General features: G+C 53.4%; 1 protein-coding gene across 5 annotated transcripts in view; it reads left to right on the top strand.

Annotated features, from left to right (window-relative positions):
* Positions 1–12,090, top strand: part of LOC128412059 (zinc finger protein 239-like) — an 89,787-nt gene that overhangs the window by 41,425 nt on the left and 36,272 nt on the right. Inside the window, exons 1-3 of one of the 5 annotated variants that reach the window (XM_053384899.1) lie at positions 4,396–4,545; positions 5,764–6,256; positions 6,450–6,531. The exons of 1 other annotated variant lie outside the window; for it this stretch is intronic. In XM_053384899.1, the coding sequence (XP_053240874.1) occupies positions 5,855–6,256; positions 6,450–6,531 (484 nt within the window). In that variant the 5' untranslated portion in view covers positions 4,396–4,545; positions 5,764–5,854. Of the gene's footprint in view, positions 1–4,395; positions 4,546–5,763; positions 6,257–6,449; positions 6,532–6,804; positions 6,900–12,090 lie in introns of those variants that run through there. 3 more of the 5 variants (XM_053384898.1, XM_053384897.1, XM_053384900.1) reach the window with 3 other exon arrangements.

A 12,090-nucleotide genomic window follows, 5' to 3' on the forward strand; every position in this document is an offset into this window, starting at 1 on the left:
GTTAGAACTGGATATGGAACAACTGGTTGGTTCAAAATTGGGAAAGGAGTACGACAAGGCTGTATTTTATCTCCCTGCTTATTTAATTTATATGCAGAATACATCATGCGAAAAGCTGGGCTGGATGAATCCCAAGCTGGAATTAAGATTGCCGGAAGAAATATCAACAACCTCAGATATGCAGATGACACAACCTTGATGGCAGAAAGTGAGGAGGAATTAAAGAACCTTTTAATGAGGGTGAAAGAGGAGAGCGCAAAATATGGTCTGAAGCTCAACATCAAAAAAACAAAGATCATGGCCACTGGTCCCATCACCTCCTGGCAAATAGAAGGAGAAGAAATGGAGGCAGTGAGAGATTTTACTTTCTTGGGCTCCATGATCACTGCAGATGGTGACAGCAGTCACGAAATTAAAAGACGCCTGCTTCTTGGGAGAAAGGCGATGGCAAACCTAGACAGCATCTTAAAAAGCAGACACATCACCTTGCCAACAAAGGTCCGCATAGTGAAAACCATGGTTTTCCCAGCAGTGATGTATGGAAGTGAGAGCTGGACCATAAAGAAGCCTGATGGCCGAAGAATGGATGCTTTTGAATTCTGGTGCTGGAGGAGACTCTTGAGAGTCCCATGGACTGCAAGAAGATCAAACCTATCCATTCTGAAGGAAATCAGCCCTGAGTGCTCACTGGAAGGACAGATCCTGAAGCTGAGGCTCCAATACTTTGGCCACCTCAGGAGAAGAGAAGACTCCCTGGAAAAGACCCTGATGTTGGGAAAGATGGAGGGCACAAGGAGAAGGGGACGACAGAAGATGAGATGGTTGGATAGTGTTCTCGAAGCTACCAGCATGAGGGAGGCAGTGGAACACAGGAGTGCCTGGCGTGCTCTGTACATGGGGTCACAAAGAGGCGGACACGACTAAACGACTAAACAACAACAACAACGAACAACGGTCCAGCCTGGGCTTCCTGGCCGAGGGACGGAGGGAGATGCTCAGAGCCCAGCCAAGAGCAAAAATCCCCCCCCAAAGGGACCGAGGGAGATGCTCAGAGCCCAGCCAAGAGCCAAAGGCCCCCCCCAAAGGGACCGAGGGAGATGCTCAGAGCCCAGCCAAGAGCCAAAGGCCCCCCCAAAAGGGACCGAGGGAGATGCTCAGAGCCCAGCCAAGAGCTAAAATCCCCCCCCAAAGGGACCGAGGGAGATGCTCAGAGCCCAGCCAAGAGCCAAAGGCCCCCCCAAAGGGACCGAGGGAGATGCTCAGAGCCCAGCCAAGAGCTAAAATCCCCCCCCAAAGGGACCGAGGGAGATGCTCAGAGCCCAGCCAAGAGCCAAAGGCCCCCCCCAAAGGGACCGAGGGAGATGCTCAGAGCCCAGCCAAGAGCTAAAATCCCCCCCCCAAAGGGACCGAGGGAGATGCTCAGAGCCCAGCCAAGAGCCAAAGGCCCCCCCAAAAGGGACCGAGGGAGATGCTCAGAGCCCAGCCAAGAGCCAAAGCCCCCCCCAAAGGGACCGAGGGAGATGCTCAGAGCCCAGCCAAGAGCCAAAGGCCCCCCCCAAAGGGACCGAGGGAGATGCTCAGAGCCCAACCAAGATCCAAAGGCCCCCCCCAAAGGGACCGAGGGAGATGCTCAGAGCCCAGCCAGGAGCCAAAGGCCCCCCCCCAAAAGGGACCGAGGGAGATGCTCAGAGCCCAGCCAAGATCCAAAGGCCCCCCCAAAGGGACCGAGGGAGATGCTCAGAGCCCAGCCAAGAGCCAAAGGCCCCTCCCAAAGGGACCGAGGGAGATGCTCAGAGCCCAGCCAAGAGCCAAAGCCCCCCCCAAAGGGACCGAGGGAGATGCTCAGAGCCCAGCCAAGAGCCAAAGCCCCCCCCCAAAGGGACCAAGGGAGATGCTCAGAGCCCAGCCAAGAGCCAAAGGCCCCCCCCCAAGGGACCGAGGGAGTTGCTCAGAGCCCAGCCAAGAGCCAAAGGCCCCCCCCCAAGGGACCGAGGGAGATGCTCAGAGCCCAGCCAAGAGCCAAAGGCCCCCCCCAAGGGACCGAGGGAGATGCTCAGAGCCCAGCCAAGAGCCAAAGGCCCCCCCAAGGGACCGAGGGAGATGCTCAGAGCCCAGCCAAGATCCAAAGGCCCCCCCAAAAGGGACCGAGGGAGATGCTCAGAGCCCAGCCAAGATCCAAAGGCCCCCCCAAAAGGGACCGAGGGAGATGCTCAGAGCCCAGCCAAGAGCCAAAGTCCCCCCCAAAAGGGACCGAGGGAGATGCTCAGAGCCCAGTCAAGAGCCAAAGGTCCCCCCCCAAAGGGACCCAAGGGAGATGCTCAGAGCCCAGCCAAGAGCCAAAGGCCCCCCCCAAAGGGACCGAGGGAGATGCTCAGAGCCCAGCCAAGAGCCAAAGGGCCCCCCCCCAAAAGGGACCGAGGGAGATGCTCAGAGCCCAGCCAGGAGCCAAAGGCCCCCCAAAAAGGGACCGAGGGAGATGCTCAGAGCCCAGCCAAGAGCCAAAGCCCCCCCCAAAAGGGACCGAGGGAGATGCTCAGAGCCCAGCCAAGAGCCAAAGGCCCCCCCCCAAAGGGACCGAGGGAGATGCTCAGAGCCCAGCCAAGAGCCAAAGGCCCCCCCCCCAAAGGGACCGAGGGAGATGCTCAGAGCCCAGTCAAGAGCCAAAGGCCCCCCCCCAAGGGACCGAGGGAGATGCTCAGAGCCCAGCCAAGAGCCAAAGGCCCCCCCAAAAGGGACCGAGGGAGATGCTCAGAGCCCAGCCAAGAGCCAAAGGCCCCCCCCAAAGGGACCGAGGGAGATGCTCAGAGCCCAGCCAAGAGCCAAAGCTCCCCCCCAAAGGGACCCAAGGGAGATGCAAAGAGCCCAGCCAAGAGCCAAAGGCCCCCCCCAAAGGGACCGAGTGAGATGCTCAGAGCCTAGCCAAGAACCAAAGGCCCCCCCAAAGGGACCGAGGGAGATGCTCAGAGCCCAGCCAAGAGCCAAAGCCCCCCCCCAAGGGACCGAGGGAGATGCTCAGAGCCCAGCCAAGAGCCAAGGCCCCCCCCCAAAGGGACCGAGGGAGATGCTCAGAGCCCAGCCAAGAGCCAAAGGCCCCCCCAAAGGGACCGAGGGAGATGCTCAGAGCCCAGCCAAGAGCCAAGGCCCCCCCCCAAAGGGACCGAGGGAGATGCTCAGAGCCCAGCCAAGAGCCAAAGGCCCCCCCCAAGGGACCGAGGGAGATGCTCAGAGCCCAGCCAAGAGCCAAAGGCCCCCCCCCCAAAGGGACCGAGGGAGATGCTCAGAGCCCAGCCAAGAGCCAAAGGCCCCCCCCCAAAAGGGACCGAGGGAGATGCTCAGAGCCCAGCCAAGAGCCAAGCCCCCCCCCCAAGGGACCGAGGGAGATGCTCAGAGCCCAGCCAAGAGCCAAAGGCCCCCCCCAAGGGACTGAGGGAGATGCTCAGAGCCCAGCCAAGAGCCAAAGGCCCCCCCAAAGGGACCGAGGGAGATGCTCAGAGCCCAGCCAAGAGCCAAGGCCCCCCCCCAAAGGGACCGAGGGAGATGCTCAGAGCCCAGCCAAGAGCCACAGGCCCCCCCAAAGGGACCGAGAGAGATGCTCAGAGCCCAGCCAGGAGCCAAGGCCCCCCCCCAAAGGGACCGAGGGAGATGCTCAGAGCCCAGCCAAGAGCCAAAGGCCCCCCCAAAGGGACCGAGGGAGATGCTCAGAGCCCAGCCAAGAGCCAAAGGCCCCCCCCAAGGGACTGAGGGAGATGCTCAGAGCCCAGCCAAGAGCCAAAGGCCCCCCCAAAGGGACCGAGGGAGATGCTCAGAGCCCAGTCAAGAGCCAAAGGCCCCCCCCAAGGGACCGAGGGAGATGCTCAGAGCCCAGCCAAGAGCCAAGGCCCCCCCCCAAAGGGACCGAGGGAGATGCTCAGAGCCCAGCCAAGAGCCAAAGGCCCCCCCCAAGGGACCGAGGGAGATGCTCAGAGCCCAGCCAAGAGCCAAAGGCCCCCCCCAAGGGACCGAGGGAGATGCTCAGAGCCCAGCCAAGAGCCAAAGGCCCCCCCCAAAGGGACCGAGGGAGATGCTCAGAGCCCAGCCAAGAGCCAAAGGCCCCCCCAAAAGGGACCGAGGGAGATGCTCAGAGCCCAGCCAAGAGCCAAGGCCCCCCCCAAGGGACCGAGGGAGATGCTCAGAGCCCAGCCAAGAGCCAAAGGCCCCCCCAAAGGGACCGAGGGAGATGCTCAGAGCCCAGCCAAGAGCCAAAGGCCCCCCCCCAAAGGGACCGAGGGAGATGCTCAGAGCCCAGCCAAGAGCCAAAGGCCCCCCCAAAGGGAAAGAGGGAGATGCTCAGAGCCCAGCCAAGAGCCAAAAGCCCCCCCAAAAAGGGGGGCTGAGCTGGGCGGACTGGCCTTGCAAGGGTTAAAGGGGACCGAGCTGCCTTCCTAGAGAGGACAGGAAGCGGGGGGGGGGCAGGTCCTCCAGAGCCAAGGCCCCTCCCTCCCCAGTCCTGTCCTGCTTGGGTGTCTCTCCTGCAAGGGCTGATTCGCTGCCCTCTCCTGGGACCTGGTGAATCTCCTCTCTCTCTGGGATCTGGTGAGTCTCCTCTCTCTCTGGGATCTGGTGAGTCTCCTCTCTCTCTGGGATCTGGTGGGGGTCCCAGGGTTGCAGCAGGGGAGGAGGCCTGGGGGGCCTGATCTGGTCCTGCAGGGGGGGGACCCCAAATCAGGGAGGAGAGGGTCCTGCCAGGGAGGGGCCAGGTCTGCCACGCTCTCCTTCCTGCAGATCAGAGGATCCCAAACCCATTTGGCCTTTCGCCCCCCCCCTTCAGAAAAAATCTCCCTTCTTTAAACAAAGGAGTCCCTGGGACTTTAACTCAGTGTGACGTCGCTCAGCCTCATTGCAGAACAGAGGAAACATCTGCAAATGGTTTTCCAAAGCTGGACGAGGAGGTGGACTAGCCCCCCCCCCCAAATAAAGAAAACCCGATGTGGAGCAAGGAAGTTAAGGTGGGAGAGAAAGGCCAGGAATAAAGAGAGGGATCCCAGCCCAGAGTCTGGCTGCTGCATTGGGGACCAGTTTCCCAGTGTCTCCCAGGGCAGCTCCCCACGGAGGCCACGGCAGCCATCCCCTCGCACCCAGAGCAGGGCATCCCAGGACCACATCCTCTCAGCCGGAAATGGGCGCTGCTACTCCCTGAGCCTCCAGGGACCTGGGCATCAATGGCCCTGCGTGTGTTAAGCCATCTAAGAGAATAATCATAATAAATTAGCTGCCTCATCCACTTGGCCCTCAGGGGGTTGACTAGATACATACCTGGCCCTCAGAGCAAAGGAAAAGGGACCCCACCCCAGGAGTCTTTCTGGAGAGCGTTGTAGAGTCAAAGTGCAAAAACAGAAGCGGGGGGGGGGGGAGAGAGAGCAACTCCTGAGGACCCCCAGGTGAGGACCCCCACTACAGCCAAGAATCCATTTTTCAAAAGATACTAATGACTCCCTTGTCAGTCAGTTCTGACTTCATGCATTGACTGGAAGGCAGGAGAAACCAGGCTGATTCATCTCCCAGAAACCCCTTCAGTTGCCTCCACATTTTGCATTGCTAGAGGGCTGGAGACTTACTTCTTCTCCCCTTCCTCCTCCTCTTTCTTTCCAAAAAGGTATCTCATGGTTCGGGCTCTGGTGCCGTCCAGTCCTGAGTCCTGGCAAGACTCATCCATGCTTGTTCAGGGATCCTGTTTCTTCTCCTGACCTACAAATTCTGTAACAGAACAATGTATTTGCTTTGTAGGATTTGCTAGAGCTTCTCATTAAGACGGACAGAACTTGGCAGAAGACCAAAGGGTACCTTCTGATCTCTCAGAGGCTTCCTGAGAGCACAGATGGATGAGCAAGACCCAGGTGGCCCTGGAGCAGGAAGAGGCCATGCCATCCAAACTGGGCACAGTGGGGGATTCTGGGAAAACTCTGTGCAGAAGATCCTGGGTGAGGAGGACACCCTCCGCTCAGAGGTGCAGAGCCAGCAGCTGAGGCAGTTCTGCTGCCAGGAGGCCAAAGGACCCCGAGAGGTTTGCAGACGACTCTACCACCTTGACCGTCAGTGGCTGAAGCCGGAAAGGCACACGAAAGCTGAGATGCTGGACCTGGTGATCTTGGAGCAGTTCCTGGCTGTCCTTCCTCCGGAGATGGAGAGCTGGGTGAGGGACTGTGGAGCAGAGACCAGTTCCCAGGCGGTGGCCCTGGCCGAAGGATTCCTCCTGAGTCAGGCAGAGGAGAGAAAGCAGGTGAGGGAGACTTTCCTCTGGATACTCCCAAGGGGCTCCAAACAGGACGGAGAACATCCCATAATGCTCTACTGTTGGCCCATTCTTTACCTGGGAATGAGATCTAACACCCTTAAAGCTTCTGTCTTTGTCATTCTCTTTCTAACATTTCTCGCCATTCATTCTCTGTTTTGAATCCTTGTTTCTTTTCCAGGAAAAGGATCATTTTGAGGAAATGGACTTGGATTCCTGTGAGGCAGAGAGGCCTCCGTTGGACACCAGAGAGAGGCCACTGGGTAAGGAGGAAGGTGGCTTTTCTCCGTTTGGTCTCGTTCTGTTGGTTTTCCAACTAATCTGTGAGTTCTTTTCCTCTTTTTTTGGGGGGGGGGGAGAGTTGGGACTAAGGGTCCAAAGGAAGGGAGTAGTAATTTTGCACAACTAACATGAAATTTGCACAAATGTCCAAATGCACTCAGTAGGTAAGGCTTTCTGAAAGGCCCATCTGTCGTTAGAGATGCCCTGTTACACCTGTGAAAGAAGCAGGCACTCCTGGCATCCTGCTTACATTTTTTCTTTTGCAGGAGACAGAAGGATGCCGCCAAAACCTCCTTATCCACCTTTTCATGGGGGCAGAAGAGAAACAGCGGCTGTGGAACCAGATCAGGTCAGGGGAAGCTGCCTTGTGGGACAGAGGCTGAGGGATGGAGCAATGTCATGGACTGGTGGGGCACAGAGGAATGGTGGGAGGAAGCAGTTGATTTTGTGGAGGAAGACCCTGTCATGGAATTCTACTCAGTATTGATCCAGGCAGAACTCCAATGCATAGTTAGCAGAGTAAAACCTAAACATGTTACAGGATTCCCAAAAATAGACCAGAGGCAATTGTATTTCATCCGGCGGAGCTTTAACTGCTACTGAAGGCAAATAAGCATAATGGTCACAAATCCAAAACGTTCAGGATTGGCCTGTGCATTCCTGGACAGCTGTGAGTCCAAAATGACTCCCAGGCTGCGCACCTGGTCCTTCAGGGGCACAGTTGCCCCATTCAGGACCAGAGAGTCCCCCACCCCCGCCCGCCTCCTGCCCCCCAAAACAGTACTTCTATCTTGTCAGGATTCGACCTCAGTCTGTTAGCCACCATCCATCCACCAACCAACCACCTCCAGGCACTCACACAGGACCTTCACTGCCTTCACTGGTTCTCATTTGAAAGAGAGGTAGAGCTGGGTATCATCTGCATATTGATGGACACCCAGCCCAAGCCCCCTAATGATCTCTCCCAGCGGCTGCATTAACAGGAAGGAAACAACAGAGCATTGTGTAGCAGGTCATATTGATCCTGTCTCAGAGGAGGACATTTCCCTTTTTCTTTTAGGGTCCAGTGTGCTTTGAAGATGTCGCTGTTTGTTTCACGGACGAGGAGTGGGCGTTGCTGGATCCTGACCAGAGAGCTCTGCATAAGGACATCATGGAGGAGAATCGTGGGATCGTGGCCTCTCTTGGTAAGGCTCCCTGTGGGATCGTCCTATCTGCCTGGAAATTCAAGAAATACCTCTATGTGACAAACCTCATACATTTCCACAGAGCTCAACAGCGCCCAATACAACACCTGGGAACCTAACACCCCCACAAGAAACCTTGAACAGCAAACTCCAGTTTTTTCTGTGAACCATCTTCCTCCAGTTCTGCCTTTTTACACCACGATTCGGCTGGTCTAAACTGCCCAGGCATCTTAAATGTCAGCTTCAGAGTTGTTAGGAAAGATAAGTAGCTTCTGTCAGGTTTTCTGTTTTTGTTTTCTTGGGTTGACCAAAGAGACGTCTGACATTGGCGATGGAGGGGATGCCATGACTGGGCCAAACAAAATCCATCCCAGAAGAGCCAGGCTTATTAAATCTCAGGTAGTAGTAGCAGTGATAGTAATATTTTTTATTTTTCCCCTGCCCATCTGGCTGGGTTGCCCCAGCCACTCTGGGTGGCTTCCAACACATATATACACATGAAACATTAATAATAACCATCTGATCCCATATAAAAAATACATTAGTGGCTAAAATCGTGGAAACTTTTTAAAAAGTGTGTTTCCGAGGTTTGATGGCTCATAACACCACTTTTTGGGGGAGTAATACCATGGGAAAGATAATTTAATGAAGAATGCAATGCAATAACTTTTACGAAGGAGTATTTATTAGAACAGCAGTCATAAAAAAGAAATGTGAAACACATAGAAAAAAGGAGATATACAGAAATTATCACCATGTCAATTAATACTGGCTTCGGTAACCTTTAGCTTTAATTCCGGCCTTACAACGCCTTCTCATGGAGTGAAGCAAGTTTTTGAGTTCTGCAGCTGTGATAATGTGAAACCAAGATGGAATTAATAATAATAATAATATTAATAATAATAATAATAATAATAATAATAATAATTTTTTATTCATACCCCGGCCTCCCCAGCCAAGGCCGGGCTCAGGGTGGCTACAACCAATAATAAAAACAAGCTGATTAAAATACAATTAAAATGATTAAGATAAAACATTAAAACATTAGGATGCAGCCTCTTCACAGGAGGAGAAAGGAAAAAGAAAGAGGGGGAGGGAATCAAACTGATTCTAAGCCAAAGGCCAGGCGGAACAACTCTGTCTTACAGGCCCTGTGGAAAGAAATCAGATCCCGCAAGGCCCTGGTCTCATGAGACAGAGCGTTCCACCAGGCCGGAGCCAGTGCTGAAAAGGCCCTGGCTCTGGTTGAAGCCAATCTAACTTCCTTAGGGCCCAGGACCTCTAGGGTGTTGCTATTTATGGACCTTAAGGTTCCCCGTGGGGCATACCAGGAGAGGCGGTCCCATAGGTACGAGGGTCCTAGTCCGTGAAGGGCTTGAAAGGTCAAAAGCAGCACCTTGAACCTGACCCTGTACTCCACCGGGAGCCAGTGCAGCTGGAAAAGCACTGGGTGAATATGCTCCCATGGCAGAGACCCCGTGAGGAGCCTTGCTGCAGCATTCTGTTTATTCTCTCTCTGCAGTTGGAATCAGAGTGTACAGACGTGTTTCTCTGTACTGCTGAAAGACAGAAATAAAGACATGTAGATATATTTCTGTCTGTCTCTTTCCCCCTCCCTGGGGGAGGAGTGGTGTGTTCTTCTTCATGTTGAGGAGAATCGCCGATTGGAGACCTCCCTTGATCTTGCCGGGAGTCGCAGACAGGAGGTCATAAGGATTCAAGCCGGGCACCTGGAGGGTGGCCAAATTCCTTTGGACTAAGCTGTGTTCTGCTCGCTTGAATTCCGACATCTGGTAGCAGACCGATGGTTATCTGATCTATGAGAATCTGCATGAGAGGTGAGAGGTCGATGAATCGTTGCCATCCTCTGCACCTAAGGAGATAAAGAAAAGCGTCTGCCTGCAGCCAGAAGCTGAACAGAACAGACAGCTGGACACCGAGAGGAGTGTATGCTCAAAAGGTATGCTGCATTTCGGGCTAGAAAGAATGAACGCAGAAAGGCTTATTTTCTGGTTCACAAGAAAGAGCTGCGTTTGAAAAAAACAAGCTCTGAGGGCAAGCTGGCATACCAGGAATTCCTGTGGTTAGATAAGGAATCCCGTCCTGAGCAGGTTGCTAGGCAACGTCTGCCAGCACTTGTAAAGTTACTGAGTGGCCTAAAAGAGCCTGGGAAGATGAATTGTTTTGACTACGCAGTTTTGCAAGGGTTTTGAAAAAACAGCCCAAAGGTTTGCCTGCCAGTGAAGCAGTAAACAGAGACTTTTGGAGTATACTGGCGTGAAAGTGAAAGCTGGCTTGAGAAAACTGACCCTTGGATTCAGCATGGATTCCAAGAAGGCGGGAGGTTTGCCCTATCCCCCTCCCCTGACAAATGACAATTATTCATCTTGGTCTATAAAGATGAAGGCCCTGCTGCAGAATCAGAGGGTCTTTGACGTGATTGAGAACCCCATCCCAGCAGCACCAACCCGAGGTTGGGAGTCACAGAATCTGAAAGCCAGAACGGCTATAATTCTGTGTGTGTCAGATGACCAATTGGTGCATATTCAGGGTCTGGAATATGCACAGGAAATTTGGGAAATGCTGCGTAGAACACATCAGAGGGATGCTGGTTCTTCAGCGTTGCTGTATTTTGAGAAGCTGACCAATCTGAGGCTTGCGCCTGATGGAGATGTTCAAGCGCACCTGACGGAGATGAAATATCTGCGCCAGCAGATGGTGGAACGCAATTTCCGTCTGCAGGAGGAAGTGTTTTGCTTCATGATGATCAACAGCCTAAATCGGACTTACAAAACGGTTGCCAGTCAGCTTGGTTCCCTCCCGGCTCAGGATTTGACCGCGGAAAGGGTGACTGCCGTCGTGCTGAATGAACATGACAGACTTGCTGCACTGGAAGAAAAGGACAGGGGGAGGGAGGAACGGAGTTCTAATTCCCCCGCAGATGAAGCTACTGGAGAAAAAGCTCTAGCTTTGAACGCTGTCCGATGTTACAATTGTGGACAGGCTGGGCATCTTCAGCGGAACTGCAAGAAGCTACGTCAGCCTAAAGGAGCGAAGGGCCGCTCAGCAAAGCCTGAGGCGTCAGGCAAAGGTCACACCAAGACTTCGGTGAAACCTGGAAAAGCTTTGATGGCGACAGGAACCACGCCAGACGTTGGGAACTCGTTTGTTATTGACACGGGTGCGACAGTTCATATGTCTCCACACAAAGAACTCTTTTCATCGTTTAAGAAGCAAAGCTTCGCTGTGAAACAGGCCAACGGTCAGGAGCTGGAAGCGGCCGGCGTGGGGACTGTCTATCTTAAGAGTCTGGACTTGACAATAAACAATGTTTACTTGGTTCCTGAATTGAAGTTCAATCTGCTGAGTGTTTCGCAGATTGCAAAGAGAGGACTGAGATTGTCCTACGATGCTGAGAGCTGCAAGATCTACAAAGATGGAGAGTTATTTCTTTCGGCCAGAGAGAAGGATGGACTATATTTGTTGACTTTTGCACAAAGTGATTACATGGAATGTAATTCATCTGTGTCTAACCTAGTTTCTCTTGCAGGAGCAAGAAGAAGACCGGAATCAACAGAGCATTTCAGCGGGTGTATGCTGATGTGATTGGTCCTCTAGAACCATCTAGAGGCAATGCAAGATTTTATCTTGTGTGTGTGGATCATTTCTCTAACTATGTCTGGGTTTATGTGTTGAGAAAGCCACAGGAAGCCTTGGAGAGGTTTCAGGAGTTTTGTGACAAAGTTAAGAGTATGCATGATGCTAACATTGATTGTCTGTTCACAGATGAGAAGCAGATTTTTCTTTTACAGGATTTCCAAAGGTTCCTGCAGAAGAAGGGGATCAGACACAAGATTGCTGTTTCAGCGGAAGCGTGGAACAGGGGTGTCTGTGTACGGGTGAACAAAGAATTGCAAAAGGGGATGGAAGCGCAATTGCTAAGTTCACATCTGCCACATGAGTACTGGGCCGAGTCTCTAATGTCGTTCTGTTATACGAAAATGAGAAAGGTTTCAAAAGAGTTGGGAAGTTCTCCTTTTGAGAAACTGTTCCACAGAAAACCTTCTGTTGCCCATTTCAAGGTTTTTGGGTCTCATGTGAGAACAGAAGCTCCAGGTGGAGTAAAGAATGCCAGAGGCATTTTTGTGGGGTATGAAAAGGGTCTCTACAGAGTAATTTTGTCTGAATCTGGTCAGGTGATTCTCACAAAATTTCTAGAGAGTGCTCCTGAACAGGAGAGAGTGATAGTACACACATTTCCCACTGAGGACGATTCAGATGATGATGATTTTACTGATTACAGCTGTACTGAAAGTGATGACACTGATAGCTCGGAGAGCTCAGTTGTCACAG

The sequence above is a fragment of the Podarcis raffonei genome, chromosome 4 (genome assembly GCF_027172205.1).
Source record: "Podarcis raffonei isolate rPodRaf1 chromosome 4, rPodRaf1.pri, whole genome shotgun sequence".
Taxonomy (NCBI): Eukaryota; Metazoa; Chordata; class Lepidosauria; order Squamata; family Lacertidae; genus Podarcis; species Podarcis raffonei.